Raw genomic sequence first — 19124 nt, 5'->3', positions numbered from 1 at the left:
AATGCGCTGAAATGTTTGTTTTCATACTGCAATAAATAGGTTTAGGCCAGTGGTTACTGTAATGCAGTCTGATCTTCATTGTGTTTGCAGGCTATATTTGCAGCATATATTTTTTTAGATATAATATCATATATTTATTCTTATAATTCAGTTGCAAATGTGTATCATCGTATTTAATTTTGACACAAACAAGCTGTAAGATGTACATAGTTCAGCTCAAAAGAATCATTTGTTTGTTATTGGCGATACATTTAATCACTGTGTTTTTTGATTCACTTAAAAGTGGCTCATGAAAGGGATTTGATCATCACTTGGGGAACACAGCCATGTCATGAACTATATATTTTATATTATTTACTAAAATTAACTTGCTTATAGAGTGTCACGGTGGTGCAGTGGGTACCACAATGGCCTTACAGCAAGAAGGTCACTGGTTCGAGCCTCGGCTGGGTCAGTTGGCATTTCTGTGTGAAGTTTGCATGTTCTCTCCGTGTTGGCATAGGTTTTTTCCGGGTGCTCCGGTTTCCCCCACAGTCCAAAGACATGCAGTAAATTGGGCAAGCTAAATTGTCTGTAGTGTATGTGTGTGAATACAGTAAATGTGTATGGGTGTTTCCCAGTGATGGGTTGCAGCTGGAATGGCATCTGCTGCATAAAACATATGCTGGATAAGTTGGCGATTCATTCCGCTGTGGCAACCCCGGATAAATAAAGGGACTAACCCAAAGGAAAATGAATGAATGAACTTGCTTATAATTTTTTAATGAATTAAGATTAACTCTCATTTTTGGCTCACCAGTTTATAAGAATTGTTCGTTTGTGAAACAAAATGATATACAGTATATGCTAAATGTTTTTTGACCACCAGAATAAAGTGATCAGTTTGTTGATCAGTTTAGATACACTGATCTTACTCTGTCCTTGACTTGATAAACCTGCTCACAGTCATTTGTTTGTAAATCAGCATATGCTGATCATGTGGAGTGCTTTTGATTCAATCAAATGAACTGGATCTGAAGAGTAATTTATTCCTCAATCAAGATACTCTGGTCATTCTCTCTGTTTTTGACTCACTAAAAACGAACCTGTTCAAAAGAGTCATTTATTTATGAATCAAGTTGTATTTTTTTGACTTACACAATGAACTGGATCATAAGAGACATTTATTTGTGAACCAGGATAGACTGATAATTTTCTCTGTTTTTGCCTCACTAAAATGAACCTGTTCAGTGTAGCCATTTGTTTGTGAATCAAGTTGCATTTTTTGACATACACAAATTAAACTGTTCAGAAGAGTCATTTGATTATGAATCATCATAGTCACTTTTGATTCACTAAAAATAAATTGGATCTGAATTGAATCTGCCCAAAAGAATCATTTGTTCATGGATTATGCTGTATGTTTTTGACTCACTCAAATGAACTGGATCATAAGAGTCATTCATTCATGAATCAGGACACACTGACCATGGTTTTTGTTTTTGACTCAATAATATGAACCGGATCATAAGAGTCATTTACTTGTAAATCAGGATAGACTGGTCATTTTCTGTTTTTGACTCACTAAAATTAACATATTCAGAAGAGTCATTGTTTTATGAATCAAAATACACTGACTATGTTAAATTCTTTTAACTCACTTAAATGAACTGGATCATAAAAATCATTCATTCCTGATCTTTGAGTTTTTGATTCAATACAAATGAAGATCAGAAGAGTCATTTGTTCTGCATGAACAGCACCAAGACAACTCATTAGAAAGATGTTTTTTTTATTTCACAGTACACCATATATGTTGTACTGCAATTTTTGTAATACAAACTTACACTGTTAGCAATTTCCTGTAGAATCTAAAGTAAATTACTGGAAGCAGTTCATAATTAAATTACTGTAAATCAATCACAGCTAAAATACTGTATTTACATTTACAGCACCATTTATATTGCTGTATATGTGTTTTTCAGTATTGTATATCTTTACTGTAAAATACACAGTAATTTTCACACTGCAAATTTAAAATGGAGTAACATACCGCATACCTGTCTGGCAGTAAAATACAATTCATATTACAGTACTGTGTAATTTACAAAAATCATTAACAGTTTGCAACTCATAAAATATAATGTCTTTTTACCATGAAACTGAGGCAGTGTCCTTAAATAACGTCTATACAGAAGAGTCTTTATAAAGGGCTTCTCTTCATTTTGATGGTTCTTTTCACTCCTTTAACAAGTATTCATCTATTGTCAGTGAGCGGAGTTAACAGCACGATGTAATCCGTCTTTTTTTCTGATCACCGTGTAATGATGGTCATATTCTGGATCGCTCACACGTTTCCCCAGTTGCAGAATAATGGCTGTGTTGAAGGAAGTGCTTAACCTCTGTCTCATGACGAGCCCCATCACAAGTCCTCTTCTTATTTAGCCCAGTGTTGGCAGCACTCGAGATGTTGCCATGGAAAATGCTTGTTATCTGTGCCCATTTCACAGTTGTTGTCTTTTGAATGGTGTTTTTTTTCTTCTTCTTCGTGACACAAACGGTCATTCATTGTAAGGACATTTTAGCTTTGTTCACCCCAAGTCACTTCTTCTTTGTTTTATTGTGCATTCATCCTCTCAATATGAACTTTTCAGACACTCTCTGGGAAAAGGGTCACTGTGCGTGAGCTGAAGGAATAACTTCTTGTTAAGTGATATTCATCTTTGTTTGAATTTTCTTCAGAAAACGATTTTAGCTCAATATATTTACTTAAATCTTTAGTTTTATTTTTCCTGTTGTTTCAATTATACAATAAGCAAATTATAATAAAAATACAGTCAATCAAATATAAAATAATTTCATAATTTAAATGTAAATAGGGTAGACACAGTGGATAGCGCTGTCGCCTCACAGCAAGAAGGTTGATGGTTCAAGTCCCAGCTGGGTCAGTTGGCATTTCTGTGTGGAGTTTGCATGTTCTCCCCATGTTTGTGTGGGTTTCCTCTGGGTGCTCCGGTTTCCCCCACAGTCCAAAGACATGTGCTATAGGTAAATTGGTTAAGCTAAATTGTCTGTAGTTTATGTGTGTATGTCCTGGTCCTCCAGGTTGGGGGTTGAGCGTTAAGCTAACAACCCCATCATATTAAAGCTACATGTAGATGTTACGAAACACCAATATGGTGAGGCTAAATATCAACTTCGAAATCAATGACCCTGGGAGTAAGTAAATGTAAATGACAATTTGTTATTATTATTTATATCTTAATTTATTAGTAACTTTTTCAATGCAAACCTAGGTGTTAATCACATTTTCAGACATTGTTAAAATGAATAAAAACATTTATTTATTGGCCAACTTGGAATTTTAATGTTTGTTTAGATTTATAATACTTTTAACTCTCATATTGTGTTCAAAGATTAGGTAGTCTTTATGTTTTTGGGTCCAAGTGACCCTAATCAGATACAATACAATTTACCCAAAACAAAACATGAAAAAAAAAACAAATAAGTGCAAATATTAAACCTTTAAAAACAAAAAAATATATATTAGAAGGTGAATAAAAATGTATTCATCTATTTTTAATTGTTGGCGAAAAACTATAAACAGTATGGAAAGAACTATTATAATAAATATTAATGATTTTTATTTTACTTACCTGTTTAATAACTATTTACTTACCTATTTAATTAAATTTTAATCTAAACTAAAACCTTTTATGTCCTTTCTTGAAGCCCAAGGAGAGTATGGGCTCTATAACCAATGCCAAAATGATTAGTTTAATTCCCAACAAAATTACCATGTTTAAACCAGTAAAAACGCTTTCAATATATTTCTTCAAATAAAAGCTACCTCCAAGTTAATGTAGTTATATATCATAAATATCTTCAGGGTGACATGGTGGCTCAGTGGTGGCTCAGTAGCACTGTCGCCTCACAGCAAGAAGGTCGCTGGTTTGTCCCGGCTGGGTCAGTTGGCATCTGTGGAGTTTGCATGTTGTGTTGGCATGGGTTTCCTCCGGGTGCTCCGGTTTCCCCCGCAATCTAAAGACATGCAGTGTAGATGAATTGAATAAACTAAATTGGCTGTAGTGTATGTGTGTGAATGTTTGTGTATGGATGTTTCGCAGTACTGGGTTACAGCTGGATGTGCATCTGCTGAGTAAAACACATGTTGGATAAGTTTGCTAAACATTCCGCTATTGCGATTCCTGATGAATAAAGGGACTAAGCCGAAGGAAAATGAACAAATGAATAAATAAAGAGTAGTTAAGAACTTTATTTTGCATCTGCGCAAATATAAATTGTAACATGATAACCAAAAAGTAATCATAATTATCATAAAATAGCCTTTTATCAGCCAGCTACATCACTGTCATAGTTTATGATGAGTTTTATTGTCTTTTTACTGGCTTGGACTAGTATTTGCTTATCTTTGAATATCAGAAACATGTCATCCGTGCCAAAACAGGCCACGAAGAGCTGCCTGCTCCACCTTCGTAAGCAGACGTAGCATACATGCATGAGTAATCCGCCTCCAGCACTCACTTTTATCTATAAACACCTTCTCCTTCACTCTCTCTTCTGTCGTTTCATCTTCCCACTCAGGCCAGCCAGCTCGGCGTGTACAGAGCTTTTGTGGACAACTATAAGATTGCAGTGGAAACGGCTGAAAAGTGTTGCCAAGCCAATTCTCAGTTTGCCGAGATTTCAGAGGTCAGTTTTAAGAGCGCTTGCATTGTGTCAAAGCAAGAGCTGGTATCTTGGTATATTTATGTATTTGTTTATCGTTTCACCTTCAGAATCTGAAAGTCAAGAGCGCCAAAGACCAGAACGCCAAGCACTCTCTGGAAAGTAAGAGTTTAAGATGATTCATTTTCCCACATCTGTGATTAGTATTCCTATCACTCGTTTGGTTTTCTCGTTCTCAGCGCTGCTGTATAAACCAGTGGATCGGGTCACTCGCAGCACACTCGTCCTCCATGTGAGTAAAACTGAAAGAGTGTGCATTTGATCACCACTTAAACATGTTTCATTTGAATTTCCCAGTGGCTAAATCAAGTTTTGTCAATTCCAGGACCTCCTGAAGCACACCCCATCCAGTCATCCAGATCACCCTCTGCTGCAGGACGCCCTCCGCATTTCCCAGAACTTCCTCTCCAGCATTAATGAGGAGATCACACCCCGCCGTCAGTCCATGACAGTGAAGAAAGGAGAGGTCAGTGCCATTTTTTTAAACATATGCTCATTTTAGAAGTCCGTTCAGCTGATCTCTGGATCTGGCGAGAGCACTTTTCGCTTAGCATAAATCATTGAATCAGATTAGACCATTAGCATTTCACTCAAAATGACAAAATTTTTCCTGTTAAATATATTTATCTTATTTAAAAAGCTTGCCACTTCTATAGTTACATTGACCATGAAAAGCTAATATTTTCTAGACTGAAATAGCTAGGAATTATAGTCTCATTCCAGCGTAATAATCAATGAACTTTCTTACGGTGCGTAATAAAATTGCACCAGCTGCAGCCATGGTATTGTTTAAGTTTCTTTGATTATAACTTTTGTGAAAAGCACTTTACAAATAAACTTGAATTGAATTGAGTCTAGTTCCTAGCCATACTGGCCTACATCAGGGGTTTTCAACCTTTTAGGACACAAGCCTGCCCAAGTTTGTCCAATTTCACTCGGGAAACCCACGCGAATACAGGGAGAACATGCAAACTCCACACGGAAACACCAACTGACCCAGCCGAGGCTCAAACCAGCGACCTTCTTACTGTGAGGCGATCATGCTACCCACTGCGCCACTGTACAGCCCTATAATAATTACATGGAAACGTAAATATATAGCTTCCCTGATTCAGTATGATGGTTGAGTCTGTTTCTGTGAGGACAACATGCTAATTCGTGGTTGGATTCCTGACACGACTAATCGTTAATCATCTTCCACTGTCACTTGCTTTAGATGTACATACATACAGAAAATGCTGCTTAGCAAAATCAAGTTCGCAGAGGCCTGATGGTGTGGTTGAGTCGAACATTGAGTATGTTTACATTGACACCAACACTCTGATTTTAATACGATTAAGACAAAACTCTGATTAAGAGTCTACCTTAAACAGTGATTTTTGATTACCTTAATACGACTAAAGTCATAATCGAACTAAACAGAAATGGAATTAAGACGTGTGGAGTATGCATATATGAGAGTTTATTGACTTTTTTGCTGCATTTTGCGACAAGATCCACACACACGGCTGTCAGTAAAGACACAGATCACAAAATGCGGAAGTTTTTTTATTTCCATTCAGCGTGCAATATTAAATTCAATTAAAACAACACTCTTTCACCAGTCCTTACCATACTCGCGTCCAAAAACCCTAGTTTGTCACGGGGGCATGAATGAAATGTTCATGAGTGAAAGTGAAACTGCCGAACTGCAGTTAAAGTCGAAAGGTTAAAGATAAAACACCCAAAATTACATGAAACTGCAAGAAATGTAGATAGTGATGCAACATTCAAAAAGCACTTCATGTAAACACCTTGATTATAATATTGTCTTATTCAGAATAATACTAATAACTAGATTACTGATGTCCATGTAACGTAAACGTAGTCAGACGTGTCTTCAACGTAAGATCCAGAAGGGCATCCTGCTGATATGATTCAGAAGGGCACTTTTTTTGTCAGACGGCTTGCCAATTTTATTTTCATTTACCATCATTAATTTTAAAAAGCACCCAGTCCGTTTTATTTGTATATATTTTACTCGAATGCATTAACTCTTCAGGTGCCTGATAGTTAGCAGTGGAACTAACGTTAACCAGACTCACTTAAGTAACACATAAAAATCGTCATCATGATTTACTCCAGTGCACGCCTCAAATTTTTGCGCCTCCCTTAATAGGTGCCGGCGCCCCCCTTGTGGCCTAGATAATAGTAACTTTTCATTTTCCATTGGTCTTAGTACACAGAAGCGTCAAGTTTTGATTAGGAAAAATATCTAAACTCTTTTGTCATTTCAGCGAGATGCTACTGGTCTAATCTGATTCAATGACTTATGCTTAGCTAAACTAAATGTGCTTTTGCCAGACCCAGAGACTGGCTGAATGTATTTATAAATAGTACATCTCAACTGTTTAACTGTTTTAAAAGTGGAGCGTTCCTTTCATGGTGAATCGTGCAAATTTAGAAAACCTTGTTTACTAGTGACACCAGTGGCCAGTAAGTGAACTGCAGCTCGCTACTTATTGCTCGCGTTCACACTTATGCACGTGTAACATACAAAAAAACTGTTCTATGATTTAAAGTAAAAAGGAGTTGGAAATATACTGATAATGAACAATCATATTCTGTCAATGCATAGAGGGACTTTTAGATGATTATATAAATATGTGCTGCGTTCTGTCCTCTCAATAACAAAATAAATACAGTAGAAAAATGACAGCAGTAGAAAAATTGATTAAGAAAGATATGATCATAGGGGAATTGTTCAAATATGGATTTGTTTGCACAAGCGCCGCAATTTAGGCAGATGAGGCCATTAAAGGGATAATTCACCCCAAACTTTTTCCTATTGAACACAAAAGAAGATATTCAAGATATATGTTGTAAACCTGTATCCACTGACTTCTATAGTATTAGTTTTTTCCTACTATGGAAGTCAATGATGACAGGTTTACAGCTTTCTTCAGATTATCTTCTTTTGTGTTCAACAGAAGAATGAAACTTATGAAGGTTTGGAACTAGTTGAGGGTAAGTTAATTATGGGCCAATTTTCATGTTTTGGTTAACCGTCCCAAAAGTAAACAGATTTTCAGTTTTTATTTTAATTGTAGTTAAGATTGTAGTCATTTGTTTGTGGGTTTTTGTAATTATTTAAGTAGTTTTTAACACTTCAGTTAACATTTCTTTCAACTCAAGTAAAAAAAGCAAGGCCAGGCCAGAAGGAACATCCTCTCTCTCAAGCTTCTGCAAATATCAGTAATATTTTCACAAGTATTTATCGCTAACTCTAGTTGCGTAACTCATGGGTCCTGTCAACAATATAATCATCTCCCGCCTTCCCGTTCCCCTTCCTCCATTATCAGAGGTCATTTTTGCGAAACGTGTCTCAACACCCTTCCCACTTCAGAATGAACACAAACCCTCTGAACTGTGAGTCAGCTGACCTGATCCTACACTTCTTTGCACATTACTGGAAAACCATGTGGGAAGTGACTCTCTGATTGTAGTCTTGTGGGCATTTGTATTACAGAAAATTCAGAGATAGAGATCGTTTATTATTTGAATGATTAAAAGAATGTCTGACAAAATAAGCTGGGGAACAATACAGCTGACTTAATCATATTTCCAGTAAATTTTTGTGTTTTGATGAGGAAAGAAATTATATCTTTGCTGGAAATCAATGATAAACATCATTATACGATGATGTGATGGAATTAATAAAAGAAATACTTTAACATTCATCATTACTGTGAATCAACACCACAAAATATATGTTTCTCCACTGAAATGCAATATGCTATATGTATGACTATTAATGGTATCCAACTTTATTTTTTCATGGATCACAAAAGAAGTTTCCTTTTATAATATAATGTTGTGAATAATAATGAAAGCTTTCACTCTTCAAAAGATATACTGTATGTATATACACAATTCTAGCTAAATTTACAAAGTATTGTTATTTATTTTTAGTAAAGCAACTGATTTTATTATGGAAACTTGTAAAGAAATGTATATCAAAACTGAAATGTCAATGCTGTCATTTAGAGAATTTCTTTCATAAAATGCCCATTACTTTTATAGATGTAATACACATATAATTTCATGTAATATACTGTACGTAATCACTTTTTATATTACTGTCCAATTTGTAATTTTAACTTCAGAAGAGTTATTGGATCTATTTTTGGTGGAATATCCCTGATTTAAAATCACAACAAATAAAAAAATGGAAATAATTTTCATGAGACATTTAAAAGTAAGACAAATATTATTTATATACTCAAACCTATATCTATCAAATCCTATAAAACTGACCGTTTTCAAGTGGTCTCTTATTTGTTTTTATAGCCACATACAGTGCATGAATGACATTGTACTACTGAACGGTCTTTTCGTCAGAATGATTAGTGGAAATATAAAGATGCCTAGAAATTAATTTCTTAAAAATGGTTTTGATGATAGCTAATTATAAAATCAGTTGAATTAGATTTGTAATGTAGTGCACAAGGATCTAAATAAAAATGTTACAAAGTAAGAATGATAAATAAAGATAACTATGTCTAGATAAATATAAAGATATATCTATGTTAGCATCCACACTAGCAGGGTGATATCATCATGTTTATTATAGGTACACTCTGCGCTTTATTTTTAAATGTCTAATTTTATTGTCTTTACTTTTAAAAAACGATTTTAAATGATCAAGATCTGGTGATTCTATTACTATTATTTCTCTGTGTCATGATCATATAGTTCCATGCTATTATTTGTGTTACACTCACCGGCCACTTTATTAGGTACACCTTACTAGTACCGGGTTGGACCCTCTTTTGCCTTCAGAACTGCCTTAATTCTTAGTGGCATAGATTCAACAAGGTACTGGAAATATTCCTCAGAGATTTTGGTCCATATTGACATGAAAGCATCACACAGTTGCTGCAGATTTATCAGCTGCACATCCGTGATGCCAATCTCCCGTTCCACCACATCCCCAAGGTGCTTTATTGAAGTGAGGTCTGGTGACTGTGGAGGCCATTTGAGTGCAGTGAACTCATTGTCATGTTCAAGAAACCAGTCTGAGATGATTCACGCTTTATGACATGAGATAGCCATCAGAAGATGGGTACACTGTTGTCATGTTGCCTTTCTATCAGCTCGAACCAGTCTGGCCATTCTGCTCTGACCTCTAGCATTAACAAGGCATTTGCACCCACAGAACTGCAACTCACTGGATATTTTCTCTTTTTCAGACCATTCTCTGTAAACTCTAGAGATGGTTGTGCATGAAAATCCCAATAGATCAGCAGTTTCTGAAATACTCAGACCAGCCTGTCTGGCACCAACAACCACGTTCAAAGTCACTTAAATCACCTTTCTTCCCCATTCTGATGCTCGGTTTGAACTGCAGCAGATCATCTTGACCATGTCTACATGCTTTGAGTTACTGCCATGTGATTGGCTGATTAGAAATTTGCAATAAAAGGTAGTTTGACAGGTGTACCTAATAAAGTGGCCAGAAAGTGTATTATAACAATCGTCCTTGCTGTGAACAGACTTTTATCGTTTCCTAAAATCATGGCATCTTGGTTTATGTCCTGTGTAATTAATGTCAGAGATGATGGATTTCAGTTTGTGTCCATGTGTTGCTTCTGATCTTAGGCTGTTTTAGCAGATGTCTTTGAATGCAGCCAAAGTCAATACTGCACCCGTGCATCATGTGTGCCAAATTCTGCTGTACTTTAGGGGGAAAATGCAAGTTTAAACATAAGGCATAAACACACACTCGCTGAGGCCAGGTCACAGGTCAGAGGCAGTGTTTTGAAGGCATCTACACACACTCACAAAGAGAGTGAGAGAGAGAGAGAGAGAGAGAGAGAGAGACAGACATTAAGGGCATGAAGAGAGCAGATGTCTTTCACATATGTCACACACCCTTCAATTAGAGACAGTTCATTCGGTCACTCAAGTGTGCAAATGCACATCCAGTTGTAAAGGATGACCTGAAAGGAAAGGTCTTATAGGAATCATACTGTATATATTGTATATACAAATAAACACCTTACATTTATACGCAGCAATTTTAAGGCACTGCAGATGGGCAGATGGGCAGTTAATTTAATATTTAAGACTATACTTACCCAGTTGATCAATTACATTAAAAATTGCAAACAGTTTTCTAAAATGTTGTGTTTAAATTTGAAAATAAGGCATTATTTTTGTTTAACATTTGTTGTAGAGCCCTGCACATGCCTTAAAACTAAGCCCAAGCCCTGGCCTTGTCCAACAGGTTATCAAAATGTTGGCCCAAGTTCGACCAGATGCCCGTTTTTTCCACCAAACAGCTTATACTGTTACAGCCATTAAAATAGACCAGATTTGTATTTAATAGTAAGTTAATGTGTTTTCGTTTAGTTTTATCAGAATAATTTAAAGAAAAAAATGTTTTTGTTTGTTTTTTTTTGTTTTAGTTTTAGTTTTTAAGTGACATCGATATCGAAGCGGTATGTGGTCCACAGTGAGTTTACTCAATTTAAAGTTGTGCATTGTGCATAACCAGTTGGCTCATCATTTAAAATTGTCACTATTTAAAAAGTTGACCAGAAGTTTGCCTTTCCTCTAGCGTTTTAAGTTTGCCATTGGCAATTTTTCTCTTTATGTTCTCCATTGTAGGTGGCTGGAAATCTCTATGCACAAGGCATCACTGGGGCTTCCAGGCTGCACGCATTAGATCACATTAAAGCTTTTTTGACGTTTTTTCTAAAGCAGGTCCGATGCCCGATATGTGTGCGAACTATGGCATGAAAATTGACCGGAAGCCCAGCCCTAGAGGTATAAAAAAGTCAGGCCCCTACGGGCTCGGGTTCAAATGCAGGGCTCTAATTTGCTGGTTTACATTTCTGGCACCAAATCTGAACAAAAAAATGTGGGCCAAAATTAGTAACTTTTTTTTTGGCATGTTAGACTTGGAGTCAAAAAGGGAGATTTGGGTATCACTCTATATTTTTAAAAATACTGCAAACTGAATATTTTAATAGAATAAAATCTGACAAATTATATGACTATATCCTTTGGTAAAATGCTTCAAAATCTAGATATGAATAAAACTCAAATAGAAATATAAAAATAAATAAATAAACAGGGTGATTTCTAATTACTAGAGAGGAGGAGAATCTTTTTGAGAGAACAGAAAGAGAAAATTAAAATGTACACTGTAAAACCCAAAACGTTAAGGTAACTTAAACCATTCCAGGAAACCGATTGCAACAAACCATTTAAGTTAAAAAAACTAATCTTTATGAGTACTGTAAGTTTATTCCATTCAATTACTTTAGTAATGAGGTATTTACAGTAATTAACTCATTACCTCCAACACTGAGTTCATAACTCTTTTCAAATGAGCAGAATTAACTTTCAGTCAATTTTCAGTAAACTACACTCATTTCATTTGATAAAGTTGATAAAATGATTGATTAATTAATGATTGATTGATTAAAATCAATAAAGTGCGACCAAAAAAAAAAAAACACTCAAATATATTTGTGTATTTTGGATATTTTCTTTACATGAGACTGGGTGAAAAAAGACAAAACCTCTTAAATCTCAAAACTGACCGGCACCAGTTAGAGTTGGAGACAAAGTAAGCTATTTAATATCGTTTTCACTACATCTAGAGTAATAAATATATGTGTTTTTATTATTTTTACCCCAAATAACCTTAATATTTTGTCATTTCTGAATTGTCTCAACCCTGCTCACTTTTTTTTTTCATTTTCATCCCATCTTGCCTTGCTTGTCCGAGGTTGAAACCCCCTCGGGCTCCCATCATTATCATGAAAATAGCTCGTGTGACTCACCCACAATAGCGCAATTTCTTAAGTGTGTCAGGCCTCCATCTGAGTGAATGAGTCGGAGTCTCTCATTGGCTGCTGCTCCTGCTCACCTACTTTAAATGACCTCAAGCCTCAGGGAAAACAGCGACTGCCACTGATTGTGAAGGGCAGCCAAACGCTACACGAGCGCCCTCTATTGGTGCACAGCAGAAACTAAATGGTTCAAGATTAGTTTTGTTTGTCCATAATAATAATATGAATGATAATTAAATAAATAAATCGTATATGATCACAATTTTGGAGTTGTCAAAATATAATTTTTCATTCCTATTTGCTTTAAGAACCCAAAATGGAAACTTCTTATGACAATCGGGTACTTTAGTATCAATAAGTAATGACTGGTCACTAGTTTCTATTAAGTGTTTTTATGTTTAGTGTAGCTTGTTTGTTTTATTTTAGCATATACAGTATGGGTTTGAGGATTTCATGTTAATAGTTGCTGTTTGTTCAAACTACTTATTTAAATTGAGTTGCAACAGCATGAGCTGAAATATTTTTCAAGACACTTCTATACAGCTTAAAGTGACATTTAAAGGCTTAACTAGATTAATTAGGTTAACTTGGCAAGTTATGGTAATTAGGCAATTTATTATATAATGATGGTTTGTTCTGTAGACTGCCTGAAAAAAATATAGCTTTAAGGGGCTAATAATTTTGACATTAAATGTTTTTAAAAAATTAAAAACTGCTTTTATCCTAGCTGAAATAAAACAAATAAGACTTGCTCCAGAAGAATAAATATTATCAGACATACTGTAAAAATTTCCTTGCTCTGTCAATACAACAGACAAATATATTGTTTTAAGTGTATTGTCCTGCTTATTAAAGTCATCTTAATGTCTTCAAAGAATCGACAGCTTCTCAGAGACCAGTTTATGGTGGAGTTGGTTGAAGGTGCTCGAAAACTGCGACATGTCTTCCTCTTTACCGACATTCTGCTCTGTGCTAAATTAAAGAAACAAACTGGAGGGTAAGGCATGATTTATTTTGCTTTCCTATAGAATCATTGTTGTTTGTCTTTTTCCATCTCCTCTCGATTGTGATGTATGTGACCGATGGCTTGGGTGTCTATGTATGCGTGTGTGTGTGTGTTCAGGAAGGGGCAGCAGTATGACTGTAAGTGGTATATCCCACTAGCGGACGTCACTTTCCAGACCATCGATGAGTCCGAGTCCTCGCCTGTTCCACAGATACCAGAGGAGGAGATTGATGCTTTGAAGGTCAAGATCTCCCAGATCAAGAACGAGATACAGCGAGAAAAGGTGGATGAGATCATCACAAATGCTCTTCTACAGCCAAAATGATCAGCTTTTTGTTGACTGTTTTCAATCTGGTCTCTCCATGTTTACAGAGAGTGTGTAAAGGAGGAAAAGTGCTGGATCGCCTCAGGAAGAAACTGTGCGAACAGGAATCACTGCTTCTCCTCATGTCTCCATGCATGGCCTTCAGAGTCAGTAACAGGAACGGCAAGGTGAATCATTACATATTACATTTACATTTACTCAATTAGCAGACGCTAAATCCAAAACAATTTACAAGTGAGGATAAAAGAAGCACTTCAAACCATCAGAGAGTTGCAGTATGTAAATGCTAAGACAAGTTTAAGTTATTTTTTTGTTTTTTATATTGTTTTCTTTCCTTTCAGTAGCACGAAATCTCCTCAACCTGCTTTTTTTTCTCTGATATCTGCAGTTTGTGTTTGCTAAAAGGATCTTTGCTAAGAGAAAATTTACAGTAGAGTAGTTTACCTTAAAAAAATATTTCTGGCATTGTTTACACTTTTAATTTTGTTATTCCAAACATTTATGAGCTGCCTGTTCATAATTTTTTTACACCAGATGTCCAGTAAATAGCTAATGTCAAAATTCTACTCATATTTTGGGTTTTGTGGATCTTAAAATGTTTAACTGTACAGTTTAAAGCATTAAAGAGCATTATCAGAGCATCAGATTTATCTATGGTTTCTGTTCATTTTAAGGAGTGGCATTAAATGAGAAAAAAAAATTCTTCAGTATTTCCTGGTCCAATAGAAATATCTAAATGTCATTCAATTAAGATACATTTAATTGAGGTGGAAAATGAAGAAATTAGATGAAGTAGATTTTAAATTAAATTATGTAGTTTATTATAGAGTGTTAGGAGAATTTAGCTTGTTTTAATCATAAACTTGCTTAATATTCCTTAGTTTTACATTAAATAATAATAATAATAATAATTTTTAATTTACTGCAGTAAATGTTTACACTGGAAAACAAGACAAAATGCAGAGGAAGCACAGCATTCTTTAAACCTTATTCAAAGCTTAAGCATTTAATTTTTTTGGTAAAATTATTTAAAAAGTAATGAGAAATGAGTACAAAGTTGTTGGGTTTTTTTTTTTTCTTCAAACTTTTAACGTGTTGCTTATACAATGTTGAAAAACATATTGGGTGATTGTGTTACCTTTAAATTGCTTATTAAATCTTTTATTGGTGTTAAATGCTTAGTTTATCCATCATAACTCCTGGGAAGAGCTCTTTACATTGTCAAAAGAAGCAAATGTAACATGAATTTAGATATGTAATAAGCTGCTTTCAAAAGTTCTTATGTCTTGTGCCCTTCTTGCGTTTTATTTCCTCATTTCAGGGTTATACGTTCCTGATTTCATCTGACTATGAACGTGAAGAATGGAGAGAAATTATACGGGAACAGCAGAAAAAATGTAAGCACTTACAAGATCTTCTTCACAAAATATTCCTAACTTTCTCTACAGTCTCTTATTTTTAGTTGAAAGCAGATATAGCTGGCTCCACTGACCAAGTCGCTTGTGTTTGTTTCAGGTTTCAAGAGTTTTTCTTTGACTTCGTTGGAGTTGCAGATGCTCACAAACTCTTGCGTGAAGCTACAGACAGTTCACAGCATTCCTCTGACAGTCAATAAAGATGGTGAGTGTTTTGTTTTTTGTTTTTGTTTTTGGTTTTGGTTTTGTTTTTTGTTTTGTTTTGTTTTGTTTTGTTTTGTTTTGTTTTGTTTTGTTTTGTTTTGTTTTGTTTTGTTTTGTTTTGTTTTGTTTTGTTTTGTGACAGTCAATAAAGATGGTGAGTTTTTTTCTTTTGTTTTGTTTCCTTAAAGTCAATAAACATGGTGTGTTTTGTTTTAAGTTTTGTTAAGTTTCATTTGGTTTAGTTTTGCTTTGCTTTGCTTTGTTTTTGTTTATTTGTTAATTTTTTTTTCTTTTATCTAAAAATATTGAAAACCTTACCTGCAAATTAAATTAAAAGTCCATCAGTATATTTTCTAAGTCAATATTTTTATTATTAGTCATTTTTATACATTTTATTAAGTGATACAAAAAATAAGACATAAAAAAATTCTTAGTAATTTGTGAGGTGTAACAAAACAATTTAAATGAAACTAAATGTATTAATGATTAAATATGTATTAATTATTCAGCATTAAATGAATATTTACTTAATATTTTTAAGTATTCATGTAAAAATTATACTCAAACTATTACTCTGCATTAATGTACTTTAATTTATTTTCTGCCTCTAAACAGACGATGAATCTACGGGGCTGTGCGGCTTTCTGAATGTGATTGTTCATTCTGCAACAGGACTGAAACAGAGCTTGAGTAAGTTGTCTGGCACGGGGACATCTCACCTAGTTTTTGGCTCCATTTTATTTCGGTGGTTGCAATTAGATGGAATGAAATCCGGCTCACGGTGATCATTAAATTATTGAATGGCTGTCTGATATGTGCGCACATGCATGAAAACACTGCTGTTGTTGGGCAGAGTTCCTCTGAATGAGCAGCTGTGGGACGGGTAGATTAACAGGAACGCTCTGTTTCTTCTTAAACTCTATCACTAATTTCCAATCTCTCTTTGTTCTTGTGCATTCGTCAGTTCTGCTTCTCATAGCCTTTGTCCCCAATAAAATCTGCCTTAATGGAAAGTAGGGTTGAGGGATTTGACTGTATACTTTGGTGACAATATAATAGTAAAGGAGTCAAAGAATTTATGTTAATTATTTAATTGTTATGAGTGCTTCACGTACAGCGATTCATTAAAGAATGAAGACATGAAAGGCGTTATAGTGATTTACCACAGTGAAGTGTCTTCTTATCACTGCAAAAATGCTTTTCATACTTGGAGTTTTTGTCTTTTTTTCTTGTCCAAATATCTACAAATATTTTTTCTAGACAAGCAAAATTAAATTGTTTAAATAAATAATTATTATTAATTAATTAATTATTATTACTTGATAAATTATAAATTAAGTGAGGTTTTTCTTAAAAGAAGCAAAATAATCTGACAACAGGGTAAGCAGAATAATCTTGTTTTTCGTTTTGACATAAGAGTATTTTTCCTACCTTATTGGCAGATTATTTTGCTTTTTTTAAGAAAAACCTCACTTAATTTTAGCATATTATTTCTTAAAAACAAGATTAAAGACTCATATTTGTTAAATATTCTAGCATATCAGGAAAGTTTTTTTTTATTCTGAGAATTAAATTATATAATATTATTCTTAAAAGTTTGTGAAGAGGTTTTTTTGAAAGTATTAAATTGATCAAAAGTCATAAAAGGCAGTAAAGAAAGGATTTCTATTTCACATAAACCTCCAAGAGTTTTCAGGGGCATTGTTGTAGATATTAGTTCCCAAAAATGACAGATTTTTCTCAAAACTAACAGCATTATTTGCTTCAATTGTTGAATTTTGCTTTGAAAACATCCTGTCCAATTTATTTATCTCTTGTCTCAAGAACCATTGGACTTGCAAAATCCTGGAGGGATATTAAAGGTCCCGTAAAAACATTGAGCAGCTCACTGTTTTTATCATTGATATCAATTATCAATAAATAATGTTATTTAAAACAATTAAAAGATATTTACATTAAAATCAGGAGTGATGATATTCAGTTTTAACCTCACAGGAATGAACGTGATTCCAATATAAACTTTTTCTTTAAGAGTGGGCACGGTGGCTCAGTGGTTAGCACTGTCGCCTCACAGCAAGAAAGTCACTGGTTTGAGTCCCGGTTGGGTCAATTGCCATTTCTGTGTGGAGTTTGCATGTTCTCTCCATGTTCCTGTGGGTTTCCTTTGGGTGCTCCGGTTTCCCCCACATTCCAAAGATTTTTTTGGGATGTTATTTTATCATATATATCCAAGTTTATGCAAAAGTTCTGTCTGGTTCTTGAATCTGATTGGCTGATAGCTATGCAATATTCTGCCAGTAACAGCACTCGTCCAGCCTCTTAACCCTTCACCCTTGTGTATTACTCCCCCCACATACAGCGACAAGCTGAGGACTCTACAGTTAGATAAATATTACTGCTGTTGGGCAACATAACGTACTTTTGAGGCTTTTTCAGTGGATAATGTAGTTGTTTAGATTGCAACTATGCAGTTTATTTATAAGGAGAGTGCCTATTTTAAATATTTATCATTTCTGAGAGACCGCATCGGCGGCTAATAGCCTGTCTTTGAGCAAAGACGTTTGACGCTGTTCATCCACAAGATGGCGACAGAGACCGCATAATAAGCCTTAAGAGAAAAAACAGCTTATTTAAAACTACAGCTGATCAAATCAGTATTAAACAGGTAAATGACTTTCTAAATCAGTCTCTCTCTTTTGTATGTTGTAGTGCTGTACTTATACCCTAGTAATATTGTGATCTCCCTATTGCAACACAGAAGTACTGGGAAATCTCTGTAGACTGAGATGGCATTTCATGCCATTCAGCCTTTTAAGTAAGTTAAGCCTTGTATGTAAGCAAAATCAGCTGTTTTGTCATCACTTTAGACATTACGCTAGAGAATCATTCAAACACTAGCTCTAAAGTGAAGTTAGTGAATGAGCAACAGTTTCTGCTGTACTTAAGTCAGCTGCAGATGTGAATGAGGGGCGGAGGAAAGTAGTTCCTCTTACAAAAAGGTCTTGAGACTCTCCGTGTTTGATTTTTTTTTATACACAGTGCACACGATTATGCCATCGAACTGTTGTATAAACACAATATTACACTCGTAGCAGTGCAATGTGGCTGTATATCATCAACGTGGGACTAGGCATAGGATTCTGTATAAGATTCTGACGGTATGACAACCTTGAATAAAAATATCACGGTTTCACTGTATTATGATCACTGCTCTAAAGTATATTCTTTCTAAATGTATGGATAAAAAATAAAATCTTTTGTCCCCTTTGAAAACAATATATTTTATTTTGTGAAAGATTTACAATGTTTTGTAACAGTAAATATGTCAGGCTAAATAATGAAAATGAATCATTGACTTCTGCTGTCTCCATTAGTCTCAAAAACACTGATTTCTGTACTATTTAAAATGGGGTCTTTAGATATATTTTCTGGTGCAGATACTGTTGTCTTTGAAAAAATGTAAATAAAAATCTAACACACCCCTTAGGAATGGTATTACAGAAAATGCTGGCGGTTTTAAAACCTTGACTTTTCCAAGCCGCGGTATACCTTGAAAATGGTTATCGTCTTATGCCTATGTGGGACAACGCATGCCTCCCACC

At 34.8% G+C, this 19124-nt stretch overlaps 1 protein-coding gene across 1 annotated transcript in view; it reads left to right on the top strand.

The window, feature by feature from the left end:
- The window catches only part of si:dkey-91m11.5 (PH_BCR_vertebrate and RhoGAP_Bcr domain-containing protein), a 94058-nt gene that overhangs the window by 53166 nt on the left and 21768 nt on the right, over positions 1-19124 (top strand). The window contains exons 6-15 of the mRNA XM_056463446.1: positions 4585-4692; positions 4779-4830; positions 4908-4960; positions 5054-5194; positions 13448-13569; positions 13696-13861; positions 13951-14070; positions 15225-15300; positions 15419-15523; positions 16138-16212. Coding sequence (XP_056319421.1) covers positions 4585-4692; positions 4779-4830; positions 4908-4960; positions 5054-5194; positions 13448-13569; positions 13696-13861; positions 13951-14070; positions 15225-15300; positions 15419-15523; positions 16138-16212 — 1018 coding nt within the window. The remainder of the gene's footprint in view (positions 1-4584; positions 4693-4778; positions 4831-4907; positions 4961-5053; positions 5195-13447; positions 13570-13695; positions 13862-13950; positions 14071-15224; positions 15301-15418; positions 15524-16137; positions 16213-19124) is intronic.

The sequence above is a fragment of the Danio aesculapii genome, chromosome 8 (assembly GCF_903798145.1).
Source record: "Danio aesculapii chromosome 8, fDanAes4.1, whole genome shotgun sequence".
Lineage (NCBI taxonomy): Eukaryota > Metazoa > Chordata > Actinopteri > Cypriniformes > Danionidae > Danio > Danio aesculapii.
This window is presented reverse-complemented; position numbering and strand designations above follow the sequence as displayed.